Source organism: Hemitrygon akajei, chromosome 11, assembly GCF_048418815.1.
Source record: "Hemitrygon akajei chromosome 11, sHemAka1.3, whole genome shotgun sequence".
Lineage (NCBI taxonomy): Eukaryota > Metazoa > Chordata > Chondrichthyes > Myliobatiformes > Dasyatidae > Hemitrygon > Hemitrygon akajei.
This window is the reverse complement of record NC_133134.1, coordinates 4,711,899-4,736,207: the sequence shown is the minus strand read 5'-3', so window position 1 is coordinate 4,736,207 and position 24,309 is coordinate 4,711,899. Positions and strand designations below refer to the sequence as shown.

Below are 24,309 nucleotides of genomic sequence, written 5' to 3'. Positions count from 1 at the left end.
CTTTATATAGGCTGTGTATTTATCATATCGTGCAAACACAAGGAAATCTGTAGATGCTGGAAATTCAAGCAACACACAAAATGCTGGTGGAACGCAGCAGGTCAGGCAGCATCTATAGGGAGAAGCGCTGTTGAGGTTTCTAGCCGAGACCCTTCGTCAGGACTAACTGAAAGGAAAGATAGTAAGAGATTTGAAAGGGGGAGGGGGAAATGCAAATGATTTATCATATCATTCCTGCTTTTACTATATGTTACTATTATTTTAGGTTTTATGTGTTGGGATGATTTGGTAGGTTATATTTTGGGTCTGTGAGCGCTGACAAATTTTTCCCATATAAATAAATGTTAATTGCTTCTTCACTTTACGATATTCCGGCTTATGAACCATTTCATAGGAACGCGCTACCTTTGGATAGCGAGGGAACCTATACAGGTTGAGTATCCCTTATCCGAAATACTTAGGGGTGGAAGTGTTTGGGATTTTTTCAGATTTTGCAATATTTGTATGAGATATCTTGGGGATCCTAGTATGAACACAGTCCATTCACATTACATATATTGCTTATACATATCCCCTGAAGGTAGTGTTTTAAATAATATTTCTAATAACTATCACTGTCTTGACCACCCAGGTGGACAGTCAGTGACTGCTTGGCACTGCCATCATTCCTGACTCTGAATTTATGTGCTATTGGTAGAAGTCTTTATCTTCTATTTGTTCATCACATTTCAGTGACACTGCGATTCATGTGTTATTTGTTTACTACTTTTATATGCATGGTTTGTTCTTTTTTTGCACATTGGGTGTTTGACAGTCTTTGTGGATTTTTTAATGGCTTTTAGTGTGTATCTTTGTTTTGTGACTCCTACAAGAAGACAAATCTGGAGGTTGTATACAGTTTACATAGATACGTACTGATGCAGTTGTTCAGAATGCTTGCTTTTCATCAGTGTCTTGGCAAACTCATGAATTTCTCTGCTGCTTCATGATTAGCAGATGAAGGATACCACAAGTCTTCAAAAAATTTATGCTGTGCCTTTTCTTAAATTTCTGCAACTAGCCTACTGAATATTACCTTTAATTTTCAGTTTGTTATGATAGATCTTTGGTAACACTCAAAATGCTGGAGAAACTCAGCAGGTCAGACTGTATCCATGGAAGAGAAACAGTTGATGTTTTGGACTGAGACCCTTCTTCAGGATTCCTGTCATGGACCAATTCCAGAAGCACTTTACTAATCCATACTTTTGCACAACTGGTCATAAACTGGGGCGTAGCAGTTAGCACATGCTATGACACCTCATGGCATCAGAGTTCAATTCCAAAGCTGTCTGAAAGGAGTTTGTATGTTCTCCCTGTGTACACAAATTTCCTCCATGTGCTCTAGTTTCCTGCCACAGTCCAAAGACGTATTGGTTAGTAGATTAATTGGTTATTGTAAATTATCCTTTGATCAGGCGGGTTGCTGGGCAGTGTAGCTTGATGGGTCGGAGGGGCCTGTTCCGTGATATATCTCTAAATAAAATACAGCATCAGATTGTTCATAGTTTCTTAGCATTTCAGTTAAAATGTTGAAATTGCTTTGTTTCCTCAACAACTGTGGCAGAGAAATGGTGGGCATTTTTAATCTTCTGTTTGAGCTGCGAACTTTATCGGGCTGAGTAAATTTGGGAAGGGAATCTTCTGTGCAGTTTTTTTGAAGTCTTGAATGAATCACTCCCTTTGCTGAAGATTAGTTTATCAAGCTGTTTTAAAAAAAAAATCAGGATCAGTTTATTATTGACAGTCATGAAAATCATTTGTAGCAGCAGCGCAGTGCAAGACATTAAGATCGCTGTGTTACAAAAAGCAGTGCAACCGATGAATAACAAAGTAGTATTCGTGAATTCATGGACCATTCAAAACCTCAATGGAGGTCTTTGGGTTCCTGTACCACTCTCCAAATGTTACCATTGGAGAGGGTGCATGTCCTGGATATTGAGGGTGGTGAGTTGAAAAGGGTTGCACTGTGAAGCAAGTTATGAATTTTGCACAAGTTTTTATTGTTTTAAATCTAACCCGACATTTTACATACAAAATTCTGCAGATGCTGGAAATCCAGAGCAACATGTAGAATATACTGGAGGAAGGCCGAGACCCTTCATCTGGACCTTCAGAGTGAACTGTTTATTGCTCTCCATAGATGCTGCTTGACCTGAGTTCCTTTAGCATTTTGTGTGTGTAACCTAGCTTTTCTTTACTCATGGTAGGCTGAAGAATGTGTCATGATGAATAATTTTAAATGAACTTAAACTATAATTGAAAATACAGTATATTAAGACAATTCAGAGGGTTGTATTGTACATCATACTAACATAATAGGAGAAGTCAGTTTATTGATGACTTTTGCAGTATGTTAGTTTTTATTGTGATCACAGGACCTGTTTGGACATTGGTAATGTAAAATACTGCAAATCCAATTCATCCGTTCATCAATGAGAGTGGTGGTACAGGAGCTGTGTGGCTCAGTTGTGGCAGGGACCAGGCTCTCATGTCTTGGGGTTGCTTGTTGTGGCCGCTGGGGAAGAAGGCGCCAGAACTGGCTAAGAGCCGCTGGATTTTAAACTGAGTTGGGTGCTGGCTCTTCCCCTCGGTGCTGTCCTCCTGGGAAGATGAGCTGGAATGCGTGTCTCTGCAGCTGCACTTGCACAAGATGAACAACTGCTGCAGGCTGTTCTTGCAGAAATGTGGACAACTTCCATGCACCATCAAATCTATAGGCCATGTCACTCAGGGACCTGGGATATGTTTTTTTTGGTAGCATGTGTTTCTCTGTTGTCATTATTTGTACAGTATGAGCTGAGTGTGATCGCTGGTGTTGTGTTTTGCACCTTGGCCTCAGGAACATTGTTATGTTTGACTGTATTGTTACATATAGTTGAATGACAATTGAACTTGAACTTCATTATGGCTTATTGAGTTTAAAACAATCACTCGTGGCACTAGTTCAAATTTGAAAGAATTTCAAAGGTTCTATTTGTGAATTGTCATACTTAAATACCTTGTATTAAGAAGAAGAAGAAAGCCCTCAACTCTGAGTGCAGGCTTTCTTGTTTTTACGAGGCTGAGTTGCTAGCTCGACACTCAACCCAGCACGGATGGAAAGCGTGCAAAGGAGCCGGCTGGATTCAAACTCGGGAACCTTGGCTCTGAAGTCCAGCGCTGATGCTACTACACCACCAGCTGGCTATCTTGTATTAAGATCAAATAGAATTTCAGCAGAAGCTAACAGAGCTATTCTGGATAAGATGGACTCTTGGCCTCACAATCTACCTCATTATGATCTTGCATTGTATCATTTGTATGCAGGGCATTTATTTGCTAGCTTTTACTTCTTTCTGCATTGATCTTGTATTACCTTATTCTAGTTCAGTGCACTGTGTAATGACCTGATGTGTAATGACAATATGTAAGACCAACTTTTCACTGTATCTCAGTAGATGTGACAATAATAAACCAATACAATACTATCCCAATAAAGGCTTGAAATATTGGAATACTTTAATGTTAAACTAAAATGCATTAACTGCTGAAAATAAATTTTATTAATTGGCGTTAAATCAGTCTTCATATACTCAACAGTTGTTAATTAACTACATCCACATTTATCCCTCCCTCCCACCTTCTATCCCAACCTCCACCAAACCTAGTTTCTACATAAATTATTTCAATAATTTGTGTTCCTCAAGTTTCTGGAAACTGCATTTTGTACACAACTATTTGTGGGTTTGAGGTTTTACTGTCCTGAACTCTGGCTATATTTTTAAAATTTATTTAGAGGTATAGAGGTACAGCATGGAATATAGGCATTTCTGGCTTTTCGAGCATTTATGCTGAAGAACAAACCCCGATTTATCCTTAACCTAATCACAGGACAGTTTATAATAACCTATTAACTTACCCGATGCGTGTTTGCTCTGTGGGAGGAAACTAGAGTACCTGTGGAAAGCCATGCATTCCACGGGGAGGACATACAGAGACTCCTTACAGTCGGTGCCGGAATTGAACTCCAAACTCAGCACCCTGAGCTGTAATAGCATTGTGCTAACCGCTACACTACAGTGGCTTCTTGTTGTGTCATAATTTAGTGATTTGGCATTTCACCTTTACAAATGTTATATTCACACTGTTTATTTGGCATTCTGGCTGAAACATTGTTTCACCTTATAGGAACAAGAAATGGAAGTCCCTGGAATTCATTGATCCCCCTCACCCTCCCATGATTATATATATGATATAGACTATTACTTGTATATAATGAGCATTTTCTTTTTTTGTATTACACCCTATCCTCGTTATATGCGGGGGATACGTTCCTCGCAGTCGACGCATAATGTGAATAATTATTTAAATGGAGAAAACAGGGATGCGTTCCAGAGGGCTTCCTGAATATGTTTTATCTGTAATTTATTCACATTTTCATACCAATACGACACAAAAGCAGTACCACAAGGCAACATTCATATTGTATTTCATCAATTTAAGGTAATGTTCAATGTAATAAATCATAGAAAGTTAACATACTAGGGTGTACAGTACTCACCAACAGTGGCAGGTGTGTTCGCTCCGGGAGATGAGTGGTTGTTGTGGTGTCAGGATCATATCAAGCACAGCAAGGGGTGAAGGAAGACTCACAGAACTCTTAGAACTGCTGGCAGCAGGAGATGACACCGGTTTGAAGAAAGTGGTGAGGGTTGTTTGCTTGGCAGCATTTTGTTTTTCAGCATAAATTTGCTTGTAGGGAAGAAGGGTTGACGGCCGGGAACGACTGAAGTGCTGACTCTGTTCTAAACTTGGGTCCATGTCCATCGCCATTTGCGCCAAGTGTTCCAACTTCCATCATTCCCTCACCATTGGTAAACCCCTGGGATTTTCAAAATCGTCTGTTGCTTGCAGCATCTGAGAGATAGTTTGCCATATAAAAAAAAACACCTTGAATGTGGATCACACCTTGGTCGAGTGGCTGAATCAGCGATGTTGTGTTAGGCAGCAGGAAATGCACTGTTATGTTAGGATGAATGCTGTCCAAATGTTTAGGATGGGCTGGCGTGTTGTCAAGCAACAAAAGAACTTAAAAGGCAAGATTCTGTTCCTGGCAGTAGTGTCCCAGAGCTGTGTTACCTTCAGCTGATGTCGTGCTGTTTATAATTTCCAACTTTTTTCCAAGTGTTAAAGCAGTTCTCTGTCGCTCGGCTGATGGACCAGGACATGACATTGGATGCTTAGGAGGCATAATTAAATATTTCAAGCACTAAATCACTGCACTGTAGGTAAAACCAACAAAAGTTTAAGAGCGCAAGTTCGCACATCCACACCTTGCCAAAACCAATGTGAAACTGGCAGGAGCGAGATTGTGAGGTATGTGCACCTGACTTGTATTAGCGGGAAAGCGGTGCTTCTTGTCCCAACAGTGAGACTGTGAGGCATGCGTGCATGACTTGTATTGGCGGGAAAGCAGTGCTTCTTGCGTAAGAGTTTTGGACGCATATAAGGAGACGTTGGTAGAAATAGGTTCCTCTCATAACGGTGAATCCGCAGAATCTGAAGACGCATATAACGAGGACAGGGTGTATATAGTATTATTGTGTTTGCTATAGTTCAAAATATTTTGTTAATATAATTTCAATTTAAGTTTATGCTGGTGTGAGCTAAATTATTGTTTCCTGGCGAACAGTAAATTTTCCTGGGGTGTGTCAGTGTTCCTGTGCTTTCATTTTACTTCCCATGCCTACCTCTGCCTAGTGATACAATGTGCCAGAATTCTAAGTTCTGGAGGAACAGCTTTTGACAATGGTTAGTGAAACCAGATGGAGAAATGCACTTTAAATTTGCATTTACTACTAAATGCAGTAGTAGAGTTTTATACTAACACTGAAGTCCAAGTAAGCCAGCCATATGAGATAGCATTCTGAGTAGGAATCCTTGAAATCTCTGTGTATTGCAATAAATGACAATTATTGTTTTAGATTAATGTGCCTTATTTTTCTCATGCTTTTCCACATATCTCATTGTAATTTCAGATTTCCAGAATTTTTTGAACAGTTCTGTAGTTGTACATTTGCATTTGAGATGAGTTAAACTGATAGGTTAAATTGAAACCCGATTACTCTATCAACATCCACGTTAACTATACCCACTGATTTGGTTCACACAGCTGCCTGCCAATGAATTCCATAGATTTATTATCTGCTGGGTAAATAAATCCTCATTTCTGTTCTAAATGAACACCCTTCTATTCTGAGGCTGTGCCTTCTCTGGTTCTGGACTTCCCCACTATTAGAAACATCCTCTCTACATCCACTCTATTTAGGCCTTTCAATATTCAATAGGTTTCAGTGAGATTCTCCACCCCCCCCCCCCCCCCCCAAGCTCCCCAATTCTTCTAAACACCAAAGAGTATAGTCCAGGAGCCATTAAATGTTCCTCATACATTAACCCTTTCATTTCCAGGATCATTCTCATGAACCTTCTCTGGTCCCTCTCCAGTGCCAGCACATTCCTTAGATAAGGGGCCCAAAACTGCTCTCAATTCTCCACGTGCTTTCTGACTAATGCCTTATAACATCTTAGCTTTACATCCTTTTATATTCTAGTCCTCTTGAAATGAATGCTAAGATTGCATTGCCTTATTTCTAAATATTGATTGTCATTTCATTGATTTTATTTTAAGCGGTTTATTACTCCAAACTCATCTGCGGTTAAGTTGAAAACCGATTACTATGACAGTTTTTTTACTCATTTGAAATGTAGATGGGTAACTACAGAAGTGAAGTTAAATCTGAAATTACAATGAACTATGTTGGAACAACATTGTTGTGCAGATTTCTCACTTTGGATGATCTGACTCTTAATTATGTTTCCTAATATTGTGAAGGAATTTGATTACAGCAGCTTCTGTCTGTTTTCACAGGATTGCAAACGTTCCTTATTTCTGGAAGAAAGTCACCTCATTCTGTGTGTACCTGCTCCCAGGCACCAGTTCCTCACCTTGCCATGGGAGACCCCAGCTCCCCCACAGTTCCCAGTCGACACCAAGAAGTAATAAGTGAAGCTGCCACTGAAGGATCACAACCTAGCAGCATGATGAGCAAAGCTAAGGTGAGTGTTTGCAAAGCTTCAACTAGTGCTAAGCCATTGAAATATTATGAGAAAACTGTTAAAAGGAGCAGATGAAGCAGAGGTTTCCGATGTCAGTATTTGTTTAGAAAGTAATCTTAACTGGATATTTACATTTATTTTAGTAATGAATTTGCTATTTGGTAGGAAGAACCCATATTGAAGGAGTTACTGAAGCAGATATTGAAAGATGAACATGTGCAATTATACTATTAAAGTAAGGACCATTTAAAATAATTTTAATTCCTCCATATTTCGTATTTAGTGATTTCATTATTATTGATTTCACTGTCTAAAATCCACTTAAAATTTTTGTTACATAAGCTGAAGTAACTGACTAACCGTACCTGGTTCTCTACACTGGTGACACCTTAATGGCATCTTGGCTCTGCCTCTGGTCTGATTGGCTGTCTGCTTCAGGTGCTGTTTGCTTGTTCTGCAAAGATATTCTCAACTCCCTCTGTCATGCTTCACCCTTCATTATTTACAAATCCATAGACAATCTCCTGTCGTCCTTCACCCCTCTTTTTTTCTGTGATGTAGAGACATTTTGTTTCCTTCTAGTTCTACATAAATGCAAGTTTGACTTTAAAATCCTTTAAGGCAACACTTCCTGTTCAGTAAACACATCATATGATAGAAACAGAAAAGCCTATAGAGTGAATCCATTCCACAGTGAACAAATTAAGTGCAAAGTCATGTTTTCAGATAAAATTCAAAAAATAAATTTGGGGACAAATTTTAAAAAAAACTCACTGTCAACCACCTAATGTTTCTTACATGCTCCTCAGTAACTCCACTCTGGTGATGGTTTATTTTATTTAGCAGTTTAGTGCAGAGTAGGCCCTTCTGGACCTTCAAGCCAAGCCACCCCAGCAACCTGCTGATAAACCTGATTAACCCTAACCTAACCATGAGACAATTTACAATGAACAATTAACCTACTAACTGGTACATCTTTGGACTGGGGGGAGGGGGGAACTGGAGCACTCGGCGGTGGGGGGACGACGACTTATTCCATGGGATGGGCATTCAGACTCTTTACAAGCGGCTCTGGAATTGAACTCTGAACTCCAGAGTGCCCCGAGATGTAATAGTGTCACATTAATTGCTACAGTACCGTGGCGCCTGTTTTTGACAATTAACCTTGAAAGTGATCGGGAAGTTAAGCTGTGTGGCTTCAAACAGAAGGGTTTTCTCTGTATTTATTGTTTTATTTAGAGATACAGCATGGTAACAGGTCCTTCTAGCCCAATGAACTCATGCTGCCCAATTACACCCATATGATTGACTGACTAACTTACAAACTTGTATGTCTTTGAAATGTGGGAGGAAATTGGAGCACCTGGAGGAAATTCACATGGTCACACGGAGAATGCACAAACTCCTTACAGACGGTGGGAATTGAACCCAGGTCGCTGGTACTGTAATGGAATTATGCTAGCTCCTATGCTACTATGCTGCCTCTATAAATTGTTGAATCAAATGAAGTTATGGTCTTGGGCAAACAAAAAGACAAATGTTGGAAATAATGTAGGAAATGCTGAAAATATTCAGTAGGTCAAGCATCTTCTGTAGAAAGAGAAACAGAACTGATTAGAAATGGAACAATTGAGAAATCAGACATGTTTCATGTTGCAGAGATGGGGCTGAGGCAAAGGAGAAATTAAGGAAATGGCTGCATTTGTGTGGAGATTGAGAGGAAATAGTTGGTTGAGATTAGCAGTGACTGCTTGTTAAAGGGTTGAGGAATTCTGAATAAAGGAAGAGAATTAAACACAAAGATTAAAACACCTGTGATGCACAAAACTGCAATGAGTTTGAAATACAATGTTCTCAGTAACCCTGCAGGTTGGATAGCATTTTTCAAGACAGAACTATTTCTGTCAGAACTGGGTAGAGATTGAGAAGTTTGAATAAAACATGTATATGTTGCACATCTGAAAGAAGAATAGAGGATGCTTGGCATTTGCACAAAGAGCTAATGTCTCTGTGGGAGGAACTACAAACGTATGTAGCATCCAATCCAGGGCAACCAGACCAGCTCAAAACAGTTACTTTCCCGAAGCAGTAAGGCTGATCAACACCCACCCACAAACCCACCCTTCTATACCCCCCCCAGCCACCACTACTTTATCATTTTCTGTCAGTCACCTTATATATAGACACTCACGTGCCTAGTGTCACTTTACATACAATCAATCTATGTACAAACCCCATTTCCAGAAAAGTTGGGATATTTTCCAGAATGCAATAAAAACAAAAATCTGTGATATGTTAATTCACGTGAACCTTTATTTAACTGACAAAAGTACAAAGAAAAGATTTTCAATAGTTTTACTGACCAACTTAATTGTATTTTGTAAATATACACAAATTTAGAATTTGATGGCTGCAACACACTCAACAAAAGTTGGGACAGAGTTAAAATAAGATTGAAAAGTGCACAGAATATTCAAGTAACACCGGTTTGGAAGACTCCACATTAAGCAGGCTAATTGGTAGCAGGTGAGGTATCATGACTGGGTATAAAAGTAGCGTCCATCAAAGGCTCAGTTTTTGCAAGCAAGGATGGGTTGTGGCTCACCCCTTTGTGCCAAAATTCGTGAGAGAATTGTTAGTCAGTTCAAAAGGAACATTTCCCAACGCAAGATTGTAGAGAATTTAGGTCTTTCAACATCTACAGTACATAATATTGTGAAAAGATTCAGAGAATTCAGAGACATCTCAGTGCGTAAAGGGCAAGGTCGGAAACCACTGTTGAATGCGCATGATCTTCGAACCCTCAGGCGGCACTGCCTAAGAAACTGTCATGCTACTGTGACAATTATAGCCACCTGGGCTCGGGAGTACTTCGGAAAACCATTGTCACTTAACACAGTCCGTCGCTGCATCCAGAAATGCAACTTGAAACTGTATTACGCAAGGAGAAAGCCATACATCAACTCTATGCAGAAACGCCGGCGAGTTCTCTGGGCCCGAGCTAATCTCAGATGAACCGAAAGACTGTGGAACCGTGTGCTGTGGTCAGATGAGTCCACATTTCAGCTAGTTTTCGGAAAAAACGGGTGTCGAGTTCTCCGTGCCAAAGATGAAAACGACCATCCTGATTGTTATCAGTGAAAGGTGCAAAAGCCAGCATCTGTGATGGTATGGGGGTGCATCAGTGCCCACAGCATGGGTGAGTTGCATGTATGTGAAGGTACCATTGACTCTGAGGCGTATATTAGGATTTTAGAGAGACATATGTTGCCATTAAGGCGACGTCTCTTCCTATGACGTCCATGCTTATTTCAGCAGGACAATGCCAGACCACATTCTGCACGGGCTACAACAGCGTGGCTTTGTAGACACAGAGTGCATGTGCTTGACTGGCCTGCTGCCAGTCCAGATCTATCTCCTATTGAAAATGTATGGAGCATCATGAAGGAGAGAATCAGACAACGGAGACCACGGGCTGTTGAGCAGCTGAAGTCTTATATCAAGCAAGAATGGACAAAATTTCCAATTGCAAATCTACTACAATTAGTATCCTCAGTTCCAAAATGATTAAAAAGTGTTATTAAAAGGAAAGGTGATGTAACATAATGGTAAACATGCTTCTGTCCCAACTTTTGTTGAGTGTGTTGCAGCCATCAAATTCTAAATTTGTGTATATTTACAAAATACAATCAAGTTGGTCAGTAAAACTATTGAAAATCTTTTCTTTGTACTTTTGTCAGTTAAATAAAGGTTCACGTGAATTAACATATCCCAGATTTTTGTTTTTATTGCGTTTTGGAAAATATCCCAACTTTTCTGGAAATGGGGCTTGTATATGATCTATCTTGTATATTTATATTTGTGTCTTTTTATTATTGTGTTCTTTATCTCTTTTTTTTGGTGCTGCGTCAGATCCAGAGTAATAATTATTTAGTTCTCCTTTACACTTGTGTACTAGGAATGACATTAAAATTTCTTGAATCTCCATATAGATGACCCCTTCGTGAATGATCACCTGTCCAAAATGCCAACCTTTATCCCCCCACCCCCCACCACAGATGCTAACTAACCTGCCGAGTGCCCCTAGTGTCCACTGCTCTTCTGCCACACTGACTTTGATAAAATTTGGGAAAGTTGGATACTAAACTGGTTTGAATAAGACATGTTTGGTCTTGGTCTTCCCCTCACCTCACCATCTCTCCCCCTCCCCCCACCTCTGAGAGAAGGTCATTAATCTGAAGCATTGTTTATTTCCATGTTTGACCCATTCCCAGCCTTCTCTGCTTTAATCATCTGAAAATTTAACATTTTAGAATTTTGTGTTGCTCAGATGTGTTGGCCATCTAACTACAATCTCTGGTGTTCAAATATTTTTGAGATAATAAATTTGACTCATTAATGCTTTACACCCATCAAAGCTTAATCATATTATTTAATTTACTGTGTTCCTAATGTTGTGTTGCATTTTAGATTTCAATAGGTTTGTATATAAACGTTTCAATTCAAATTGAATTCCAGACAGGGTGCCATGGTAGCATGACACTATTATAGCTCGGGGCATCAGAGTTCGGAGTTCAATTTCTTTTCTATATAGAGCAGTGTATGACCTGCTCCCAACACCTGCCAACCTCAGCACCTGGTAAGAAGATAAGACAGACAGGTGTGCTGCTTGTGGCGAGAAGGGAACACTTCAGCATACTTTGAGTGCATGCAGAGTCAATCTTTCCAGCGGCATGTACGAGACATAACAACGTTCTCAAAGTTGTAACAGAAGCGGTTGAGCAGAGAGTACTGCAGCACAACTTATCTATCTCATGCCCCATGCTGCACAGAACATCGCATATCATTTGTGAAAGAAGGCTCCAAGTCAAGGGTGTACAGTGCAGACCTACGATTGAGCATACTTTCTTCAGCCAGTGTTTGGTGTGTCAAGGCCGACCTGAATGGGAAAGGCAGTTTCCCGGAGCAAATAGTTTTCACCACATTGCGTCCAGATATAATCGTCTGGTCTGACACCAGTAGAGAAGTGGTTATTGGTGAACTCACAGTCCCCTGGGAAGACAACATCGATGAAGCCCATGAGCGCAAGTTAACCAAGTATGCAGAATTAAGATCAGAGTGCAGAGACAGAGGGTGGAAGGTCTCATTCTATCCATTTGAAGTAGGGTGCCATGGCTTTATTGCGTTCACTTTCCAGAAGTGGCTGCGTAACCTTGGCTTTACTAGAAGAGAGATCAAGTCAACCAGCAGGGATGTAACTGAGGTAGCAGAGGCAGGATCATCATGGGTGTGGACTAAGTACGTCCAGAGGGGCAGATAGTCGGACAGTGTATCCACCTTTTGCAAACCCTTCAGTAGCTGCATAGACCCCTGAAGAATAGGCTATCTGTTGGATGGAAGCGACCAACAACTCTGATAGAGGCCGATGCCAAGTTGTTAAAGCTCATCAGTGGGAGGTGGTGCTTTAGCACTGCTGGCCCACCATCTCGAGGGAGTCTTGATCATAAGCGGGCCGAACTGATGATCCCACTGATGATAGCACAGAACAGTTAACATCTTAGTCCACGTGTATTTTCAATTCTAGCTCGGGGCATCAGAGTTCGGAGTTCAATTCCAGCAGTCTTTGTGAGAAAGTTTTTACTTGCTTCTTGTGTGCACTTGGGTTTCCTCCAGGTGGTCTGGTTTCCTCCCACTTTCGAAAGACATATGGGTAATAGGTCATGGTAAATTGTCCTGTGATTAGTCTAGGGATAAATAGGTGAGTTGCTGGTCGGCACAGAAGGTCCTGTTCTGTGCTGTATCTCTAAATTTTTAAAAAGCAAATGGTATTTAACAAAGCATGTTTCTAGATGCCTGTAATTTTGACCTCTGAGACACTCAGACCAAGAACCAGTGAAATGAAACCCTACTGTAGAGCCTTGAAGTCCAGGCAAAAGGGAGCTTGAATTGTGAATGAGATCCATATGCTGACTGCTTCCAGGTTAGTGTTGACAGCATCATTATAGAAAGATAAGAGAAAGGGTAGATGCTGGAATCTGGTGCAAAATGCAAACTGCTAGAGGAACTCAGCAATTGAGCAGCATCTCTGGCAAGAGAGGATCTGCCCACATTTTGCATCAGGACAGATTGGAATTTAAAAAAAGATATGGACACATTGATGACCAGGTGAATAACTGGTCAATGATTTGCTAGTAGGGATTTTACTAGTGATGTGCATTAAATATGGTTGCTAAAAGCAAATTATTTAACCTGTACAATGAGTTCTAGAGATGAAGATCTCATTCAAAATTCACAAATTCTGAACAAAATTGAATATAGATTTTCCTGTCCATGGGATTGTTCTTCAAATAGATTGCAGTGTTGATTTAAGTTGAGCTGACTTTCAACATAAATGGATATCTATCTTGAAAGGATGTTCAGGTTATTGGTTGTTGCTACTGCTGCTTAATTTTATTCAGAGATACAGGTGGCCTGCATTTTTCGAACATTTGCTTTACAACAACTTGCTGTTTTGAAAGACCTACATTGGTACCTGTTTTCACTAACCAAAGAGGATTTTTGCTTTTACGAAAAAAAGATGCCTGCTTTATGCGTGTGTTTACCCGAGGAAAAATTACCATGACTGTGAAGCCTTGTGTGGGCAGTTGTTTGCGCATGTGTGTATGTGCAGACGCATGTACGTACGTAAGCGTGTACGTGCACATGCATGTATGTGTCGATTTTTTTTCCCAAATCGATTTTGGCTCGCTGCCTTCCCGATTTTGATAAGTGAAACTACATTGTACATACAATATTTCTACTTTATATAGGCTGTATATTTATCATATCATTCCTGCTTTTACCATATGTTTGTGTTATTTTAGGTTTTGTGTGTTATTTGGTATGATTTGGTAGATTATTTTTTTTGGGTCAGAGACTGTTCAAAAATTTTTCCCATATAAATTAATGGTAATTGCTTCTTTGCTTTATGACATTTTGGCTTACAAATGGTTTCATAGGAGCGCTGTACCTTTGGATAGCAGGGGAAACCTGTACTTAATTTACCTTTGTGCTTGTGTGCCCCACTGGGAAGTTAGGCTCTCTGTGGTTATGCATGCTTTTATGTCGCCTCTCTCAAGTGTGTGGAGAATGTGAATTCCAAAAACAAAATGGTTGCTCAACTCTCTACCCTTAGCTGTAGTAAACCCAAGCTTGAAAGTATTTTGCACTTATGAAATCTTTTTCACTCCATGGTCAATAAATCTTTGTAGAAGAGTCATTACATTGATGCATCCTATAGCTATCTTCACATCAAATAAATGAATGAGTGATTGGAAGTAAAGCAGTATTTTATACAGTGTGGATACAGGGCATTGCAGATGGAAGAGCCAGGAAGTCACAAATGCAGCGGGCCCTTGAAATTGCTAAGAGGGAAGGAGCAGATATGTCTGGTTACAGAATTTTGCAGAAGTGTACAGAACTGAATTCAACAGAAATGGAGGAGCTGTGAAGATTAAAATGTAAACAAATTGAAGTGAAGGTGCTGGAATCTGGAACAAAAACTTGCGTTGGAAAAACAACAGAGCCAGTAATGTGATATCTGGAAAAAGAAACCTCAGTGGAACTGAGAAAGTAAGTGTTTGGTCTGTACTGGGCGGCGGAGGGGGCGGGGCAGGTGTAGAAATGAAGATGTAAAGGGAACTGTCAGTTACTGTGTAAAACAATGCTTGAATGGACAATTATCTGTGTCCTTTGTGTAGTACAGTAGGTTGTGAAGCCTGGTTGATGAGACATACTGAGCAGGTCAGAGTATACTTAAGCCCATCACCCCTACTGGGCAAAGGCAGGCGACAGCAGCTGGCCAGAGTCCTCTGTGTTGGGCCAGATTTTCACATTGTCACCAAGTGTAGCAGTCTTCCAAGATCCTTCCTCTCCCAGTGGTGTCTTTGGAGCTTCTGCTGGTGTTTCTGTAGCTCTGAGTTTTTATGGGATGGGGAGCCCTTCTCCTTTTGCAGCCAGACTTTGGACCATTCAGAGTATATTTAAATGAAAAAAGAGAACTGGAGGGAGAGGATTCGCATATACAGAAGTATAGTTGAGGTAGCTATAGAAGTCTATAATAGATGTATCTATCTCTGAGATGAATGGAGAGAGATCCAGGAGCAGCAGGGCGAGTCACACATGGACCACACAAAAGAACTGGATGGAAATTAGCAGCAAAAGTAATGATATTTGAGTTCTGTATGACTGCAGGTAGCAGTACCAATATAGTCATCAGTGTACTGTGAGAAGTTGTGAAGGTGGGAGGGGTGGAAACAAAGACCTTTCCATGTCCAACAAGAAAGACAGCTTGTAGCTTGGTAACATGTGAATCCCTATAGCTATAGGTTTGATCTGGAGAGAGTGAGTGGAGTTGAAGTTGTTTAATGTAATATCAAGTTCAATCAGGAGGATGTGCACCTGTGGAGAATCCTTGGAGCAATTGGTATGTCATGCATGTTGATGGGTCAAGAGCCTCTCCTGTCAAAATCTTATTTGTTTGCAATCCAGTACCAGAGTGGTGTCATAAGTGCTTGAGTCTAGAACACCTGATTTGGTGGCACTCAGTTTAACCTAATATTTACTCCATGAATTATATAATTTTTTATTATGGATTAGTAAAGGTGTCAAAGGTTATGGGAAGAAGGCAGGAGAATGGGTTTGTTGGATAATAAATCAGCCATGATGGAATGGCAGAGCATACCCAGTGGGCCAAATGGTCTAATTCTGCTCCTATGTCTTATGGTCTTGTAATTGGAGCAGGTCACTTTTACAAGTTGAATATTGAAAAGTATTGGGTATTGAGTATATTTAAAGCAGAAGTTGATAGATTCTTGATTAGTAAGCATGTGAAAGTTTATAGGGGGAAGGCAGAAAAATGGGGTTGAAGGAAAATAAACCGGCTACGATGGACTGGCAGGGCAGACTAGATAGCCCCCAGTGGCCTAATTCTATCCCCATGTCTTATGGTCTAATTTTCAATTTGTCTAAAAAAGTAAGTTTTAATTATATTGTGCTAAACATTAAAATGGAACCATTCAAGAATCCCACCGATAATTGGGCGGTCACAAACAAGAGAAAATCTGCAGATGCTGAAAATCCAAGCAACACACAAAATGCTGGAGGATCTCAGCAGGCCAGGCAGCATCTATGGAGAAGAGTACAGTCAACATTTCAGATCAAGACTCTTCAGCAGGACTGCTTTTCTGTACTCTTCCATAGATGCTGCCAGGCCTGCTGAGTTCCTCCAGCATTTTGTGATAATTGGGTGGTACATCTTTTGTGGTATTTCATGGGAGATGTCAAGCCCACTTGCTACATAAAATCTTCAAACCAGTACTAAATTTTCCAGAATCCTGTGGTGAGTCTTATTTCAACTGAAACTTTATATTACCCGACAAGAAGTGTAATAGGATTATGTTCTCATTGGCTATTAACTGGAGTAACTCTGCCAGCAGCAGTTTGAATTTGGTACCAGTTTTGAAAGTTGCTGTGGAAAATTGCAGATATTTTGGTAAGCAGTTTTGTGTAAACACACACAAAATGCTGGAGGAACTCATCAGGCCAGGCAGCATCTATGGAAAAGGGTAAACAATTGATGTTTTGGACTGAGGCCCTTCATCAGAATTGTTTACTCCTTTCCATAGATGCTGACTGGCCTACTAGGTTCCTCCAGCGTTTTGTGCATATTGCTTTGGATTTTCAGCATCTGCAGGCTTTCTCGTATTTATGACTTTTTTTTTTAAAATGAAGTTTTTTCCCCGTACAAGATAAAATTATGAGGAAAGTTAAATTGGTTTCCTGTTAACTAATCCCTGTTTGTGGTGTTGATAATGGTCTTCATGGTTCATGGTTCCACACAGATTTTGTTGAGAGCAGAAGTATACAATCTACTCTAGTGAGGCTCCCTTGTATTTTAAATTAGGCACTTGCTGCTTTTTTAGTATTGGTTTGTTATACAGCTTTTTAAGCATAAAATACTTTACAGATACAAGAAACTAATTAGTGTTAAAATAATGTTGCGTTTCACAAGTTTCTTTCAACTATTTATAAAATAAGAAACTTAAGTTTTTAGAACCCCTGAAGTGAAGCAATCCCAGTGATAATAAATTAGCATAATCTCTATATCAAATATTGCTTTGGCATGAGTACACTCACTTTTGAACTAAGTGAAATACTTTGTTCTTGTAGTCCTGATCTAAAATGTTGACCACCCCTCTGCCTCCAGAAATGCTGCCTGGCTTGCTGGATTCCTGTTGTTGCTCAAGATTACAGCATCTGTAGTCTCTTGTGTTTCAGTCATCTGAACCCAGTTTCAACATCTTTGTTTGAATAGAGTATTTTGAAGGCATTAGCTGAAGTTATAAACACGATGATACTGCCTAGAAAGAAGCTCTTGGACTGACCATGCCCCTTCCCATCAGTGTATTTATCTGAACTCTCCTCTTTTACCCTCATTTGGTATGTAGCATTCTGTGCCTTGGTGGTTCATGAGTTTGTCTAGTTTGCATCGTAAATTTTAGGAGAAATTGGCAATAAGTTTACTGAAGTTTTTGGGTTCTTTCTGACTGCAGGAAGCAGCACTAATTCAGTCAACATGTGAAATGTTGAGGAGTGATTTAAACAAATAATGTTCTGCAAAATTACATGCATAGTGATCCAATGGGAATTTCTGTAGCTTTAGGTTTGATCTGGAGAAAGTGAATGGAGCTGAAGGAGAAGTTGTCCTTTATCAAATGCAGGGCAAACACCTTCTCCTATACCTGCCTCCTCCCTCAGCACTACAAGCAGGCTCCAAGCATTTTGAATGGAGTGTGGGGGGAGGAAATAATTCCCCCTCGGATTCTTTCTAAACCATCTCTCACCTTATACCTATGTTGCCTTGTTTTATGAAGAAAGCCTCACCAAAGGAAAAGGAATTTTACTATCTGCCATTTCTATCACCTTCATAATTTTGTATGCTTTTGATCAGGTCACCCCTTGGCTTCCTCTGCTCCAGAAAAGAAAAGCTAATCCAGCCTATCCAATCTGCCATGTAACTGAAGAACAGTCGGCCCTCTGTATGCACGGATTCCGTATGCGCGAATGGCAAAAACCCAAAAGTGCTCTTCTAACACTTGTTGTTCGAGCATGTACAGACATTTTTTTCTTGTCATTATTCCCTAAACAATGCAGTATAACAACTATTTTACATAGCATTTACATTGTATTAGGTATTATAAGTAATCTAGAGATGATTTAAAGCATACAGGATGTACGTGTGTTATCATGGATTGGGATCCAAAAAAATCAGAAGTTCTCTTATTAAGTAAGTCGGAGCATGTACATCCGGCATTATTTAGCGTCAGTTAGTCAAGCGTTTGTCTTAGTATACAGTATATATTTTACCTTTCTATGCATATTAAACACTTAAGAACCTATGTTTCAGTGCCAGGCTCGGGAACTTCTTCCCGAGTTCGATCCAGTGACAGACCGCTATCGAATGTGCTCTCCACCGTGCCGGATTGATGTGGAGGATCAAAAACCCAATAATTAAACCACTGCGTTGCTTAGTAATAATTGTAGCTTTCATTGGGGCAGAGCCTTTCTCACTTTATCCTTTAAAATTGACCGACATAGCCTAATGCTTTCCGAATGACTGATGGCGTTTCACCTCTTTCCAATCGCTTTATTACTTCCACTTTATTTTCAATCATGATTATTTTCGCGAACAGAAACACTGCAGATTCAGATCTCTGGCACTGGGTCCTAAGGTCCGCATTGAGACAGGTTGTATAAGGGATTTGAGCATCCGCAAATTTTGGTATCTGCGAGGGGTCCTGGAACCAATCCCTCGTGGATAAGGAGGGCCGACTGTACTCCAATACTCCACCTCTGGGTGAATCTCATCTGACCTCTCCTTAACACAAACACGACCTTCCTTTAATGTAGCAATCAAAACAACACACAGAATTAGAATCTGATTTATTTTCACTGACTTGTGTGTCATGAACTTTGTTTTTGTGGCAGCTATGCAGTGCAAAGATACAAAATTACAAAGATAACTGGTGAAAAGACAAGGAATAATGAGGGAATGCTCATGGGTTTCGAGGACTGTACACAAATCTCATGCTTGGTGGGGGGCAGGGGAGTTGTTTCTAAATCATTGAGTGTGTGTCTTCAGGCTCTTGTGCCTTATTCCGAGCTGGATGAGTCGACAACTTGTGCAGCCTCTTGTGATCCTGTGTGTTGGATACTCTCAATACACCCTAATAAGGCTTTAACCAATGTTGTGTAAATTTGTAATGTGATACCTCTGCCCTTGTATTTCATGCTATGGCACCTTCAAACTCTGTGTATTTCCACTGTCTGGTGTCTATGGGTTTGTAGTCCAAGGCTTCTTCATCGTCTCAGAGCTAAATATGAGGAAGGAAACAAACTCAGATGAATCAGTCTTGTGAACTGTCTCAGCATACCAACAAAGGCATTTTGTTATGTATTTTTAGTGCTGTATTGAAATAATATGTTTCTGCCCATTACACCACTGGCATTTAGGGCAGCAGGGAAGGTCTTCCATCTCTGGTAGTGTTCAGGGATTCATTCATCATGTCATTAGCTTGGTTTTCACTACTGTCAGTCATGCAAGATTCAGGGATACCATTGCACTCGGATATAGAAGCATTCTTCATTGCTGTATCTGTAACAGTTTTGTTTGACCAGTCAGGGTTGTTAGCCCAGAGCGGAACCTCTGAATCTGGAGGAATGGTGGACCACTATTAGTCAGGCCTCTACCCGTTGACCTGTTTGGCATGGGTGACCTACCAATAGCCAAAGTATAAAGCCCTGACTCCAGCCAACATAGCTCTCTGGGTCATTAAAGTACACAAGCCCCCAAACCATGGCAAGGTTGAGGTTCTCTTGGAGGGAAATAATGTGTGCAGATGTTGAAATATGGCATGCAAAATGTACCGGCGAAGCTTCCAACATTCTGAAATTCTGGACATCTCAAAATTCAGGACCCTCCTTTAATCTTGCACTATTAATCAGTGGGGTATTTGCTATTGGGCAAGGTACATCCTGTATTTATGTTTGGGCTGTATTCTGAGACGCATCTGATTTTGGATTTTGCAAACATTGACAGCAACACAATGCTTCCTGTTCTAAACCTAGTTTCAATCATGAAACTAGGTGATTGAAACTACTTGTAGAAGGTGCTGAGCTACACCAGAAGCACTACGTTCGCAGAGCCCTCGGCATTGTCAAGGACCCTTCCTATCCATCCCACAATCTTTGACCTCTTACTGTCAGGCTGTACCACAGTACAAGAACAAGATCTGCTAGGCTGGGTAGCAGCTGCTTCCACCAGGCTGTGAGTGTTCTGTACACCCTCTGCTAATATTTAGTACACATTGTTGATGATGGTGCCAGTAGCAGTACATTTAACTGTATATGCACTGTCATTTACAGAATACCTTTTTATTCTGTAATTAACAGATAAAATATTATCTGTTAATATTTTATGGCTGTACTGTGATTTGCACCTTGGTCCCTGAGGAAGGTTGGTTTGTTTAGCTGTATGCATGTGTATGGTTAAATGACAGTGAACTCGAACTTTTTGTTGTGCATTCTAATTTGCTGCTTTCAATTGAAATACAAAAGTAGTGCATCATTTTTGCACTAAGAATCTGTGTTCTGTTGTTTTGAGCACTGGGCAATTGCCTGATGTATCTGACACACAGTGGTCAAAATTTCATAATATCACTGGATAAAGCACCTGGCTGTCCAGTTTGTAGTTTTAAGGTGCATCCATCCTTGCATTAAATGCAGCAGTTGAATTTTGCATTGGTACAAGTACTTCATATCTGTTTGTATTCAATGGTTACATGATGTATGAAGTACTTCTGAAAATTAAGGTCCAGTTGGAGTACACGTCCCTTTGTCTAGGTTGGAGCTCTGTTTTTAATTTAGTGCAATTGGAATCCAGTGCAGATGTTTGCTACTGGTTCCAGCACAGAAATCATTTGTAGAATAAAGGTCCTGAAGCACCGATTTGATGCTTTGTGAACTACTTCACCTCTTGTGGTTCAGTGTCTAAGCTTGCAAAGACTGATGAAGGCCAGTAGGTGAGTAAAGCATCACTATGGTGTTCAGCAAAATGAAAAGCTAATTGTTGTTGAATGTTTTCTGTCTGTGGATTACAGATGTATCCATTATAATTGGGATGATAATTTACATGTGAAGAACGTGCTGTTTTTATGCTTCTGTAAGCTGTATAAATGAGAAACTTTGGAATGTTTGTGCAATTCACTAGTACAGAGGGGAAGTTAAAACTCTGCTGCCTCCTGTCAAGCGTTGCTTTGTGTGTTGTATTAAGCTTTAGTACCGTCCCTTGACTCTACTAAAATCTGTGTGCTTGCAGTGTGAGGAGTGTTTGTAATGTAAGCTGGTAACAGAAGGACGCTGGGAAGGGAGATGCCAGTCTTCATGTATGAGCCTGGACGGTGAGTGTCATAATGCTATTCAAGCATAGAGATATCAGAGGATTGCTCTCCACTTTAGAGGGTGGAGATAATAAGTAGCAAAAACCCTGGATGATCATTTTCCCTTCCCTCCTAGCCAAGTACAATTGAAGCTCATTGTAGCACTCAACAGCTGGGATCATCTAAGCACTGAATTTTCTGATCAGACTATTGAAGTGAAGAATGCAAAAAAAGTTATAATATTCATTTCAAAAATATCTAGTTCTAACTAGTGAGTATGGATTATTTGTTCTGCTAACTGAACAAGTTGTACTGAGATGGGACACAGTGGTGTTTGGATGCTGCAGAATTATATTTGAAACCTTTGTAAGGACAGACTTTCTGACCTGAATCCTGGGTTTTCTTTTCTAGTCCACGTGTCCTACCTGTAGCGTCATGCTGGTCTCTGGACCTGATGCCAGCACGGAAGAAAACACAGTACAGAATGGTTGTCAAGATGAACTGAAAAACACTAAGGTACCAATCCAGAGTGGGTGAAGCCTCAAACATCTGAATGTACAATGGCCTGCAATTTTATATTTTTATAAAAGAACCGTTGATCTGAATTTCTTTAGGTTTAGTATTCGATCCTAATTTACAAACTGGGATACACCTGGGGTGGTGATATATTGCCGCACTGCCCGAGTTGTAAGTTGTATGATGTCACTATTTCTGGTTTGCAATATAGAGAAGCTGGATAATGAGTGATGGAGCAAGGACTGGAGCCATATACTGGTGAGGTTAGGGAAGAAGGGTTGGAGGATGTTCTTTTGATATATGAAAATCATGAACCAATTAAAATTTATGGTCTGTTTCATTGCTGTGAATTCTGTATATCAGCAGTCCCATGTTAAAGGTGCAAACACTTCATTTGTAAAAGTTCTGCTCGTGAGCTACATTGATAAAGGAGATTAAGATTTTCCATAGTCATTAATGACAACTTATAGAGGACATAATTTCAAAGGTTTCAAAAGTACATTTAATGTCAGAGAAATATATACAATATACATCCTGAAATGCCTTTTCTTTGCAAGCATCCATGAAAGCCGAGGACTGCCCCAAAGAATGAACGACAGTTAAATGTTAGAACCCCAAAGTACCCCCCAGCTCCCCTTCCTCCCCCACTGGCAAAAAGAAGCATCAGCACCTGCCACCAAGCACTCAAGCGTGAGCAAAGCAAACAGTAAAGACACAGACTACATTGTCCCCAAAGACTATGTTGCTGACCCGGCATTTGACATACCACAGGCTCTCTCTCCCTAATAAGGGAGAAAGAGGTGTTTCCGGTTTCATAGTGAGTGGGGAGACATAACATAAACCAGCAAGTTGTTTGTTAGAAGTCCATTATGTCGCTTTTTTCGAGCTTTATGCCCAAAGATCTTGAGTCTCTGGGCACACAGCCATAAATATTCTGACTCCCCCAACGACACACGGATCTCCTGCCGTGACACCGACTTTCGATCTGCCCGTCACCAGAGCCCTGAGATCCTAGGCCTCTAAAATCGAGCCGAAATCTTAGTCCGAGCCCTTGGTCAGTTATGAAACCCTGAGAAGTTGGTCCCACTCCCACAAAGAACAGTAGTCAGCGTGTAACTCCAGTTCAGGGTCTTCAAAAGAACCCTGAAAGGGAAAAATAAAGATGGAAATAGAGCTGTTTCCAAAGATGCAAGCAGAGGGGTCGCCGTTTAGCGCCATCATCACTTCACTCTGCCTCTGAGTTCTAGTACATTTGGAATGCTGCATGTTTCCCCATGTTGTGCGTAGGTATGTTAGCACAGGAAATAAGCCTCTAGGTATTAGTGATGTCTTGTTGTTCTGAAATGTGATTTCACAGAGCCTTTTCTCTCTCGTGTAGGCACCATCAGCAGGACGAGGTCTAAAGGCCCAAAATGGTCTGTTAAGTCCTCCAGAGGAAGAGAAGCTGAACAACAGCCAGACATCGTTGTTTGAGATGTTGCAAAGTGACAGGCAGTTGGATGGATTACTTCCACTACGCTTCAAACAGATCCGGGAAAAAACAGATGCCCAGTTTGTCAGTGTCATTAAAGAAGATAGGTAAGCTCTGTTAGGCAAAAGGGTTAAATATTATTGAAGCAAAGTGACTATTGGAATTAAAGTGCGATTCAGGATAGATCAAGTTGTACCTGGTTATTTTGCACCAATTCCAATGTTATACTATTTAAACTGCCTGTAAAGAGTGATATTACTTGCAAAACAATTTGGTTATTAAAGACAGTGTGCTGGTGTTTGTAGGAAGTCGAAAGGACTACGAAATAAAAACAAAGGTGTAATGCTGAGGTTTATGAAGCATTCTTCAGACTGCACCTGGAGTATTTTGAGCAGTTTTGGCCTCTTTATCTAAATGTCACGCTCGCTTGTTACATAAAAAAGGATATGCTGGCATTGGAGAGAGTCCAGAGGAAGTTCATGAGAATGATCCTGTGAATGAAATGGTTAATGTATGTAGAGCGTTTAATGGCTCGGGACCTGTAATCGCTAGAGTTGAGAAGAATGAGAGGGATCTTATTGTAGCCTATTGAAAATTGAAAGACCTGAATAGAGTGGATATGGAGAGGATGTTTCTCACAGGGGAGTCTTGGACCAAAAGACACAGCCTCAGAATACAATGACGTCCCTTTAGAACAGAGATGAGGAT

General features: G+C 40.4%; 1 protein-coding gene across 1 annotated transcript in view; it reads left to right on the top strand.

The window, feature by feature from the left end:
• Nucleotides 1-24,309, top strand: part of adcy9 (adenylate cyclase 9) — a 129,441-nt gene that overhangs the window by 56,442 nt on the left and 48,690 nt on the right. Inside the window, exons 2-4 of the mRNA XM_073060087.1 lie at nucleotides 6,950-7,137; nucleotides 22,026-22,130; nucleotides 23,509-23,708. Coding sequence (XP_072916188.1) covers nucleotides 6,950-7,137; nucleotides 22,026-22,130; nucleotides 23,509-23,708 — 493 coding nt within the window. The remainder of the gene's footprint in view (nucleotides 1-6,949; nucleotides 7,138-22,025; nucleotides 22,131-23,508; nucleotides 23,709-24,309) is intronic.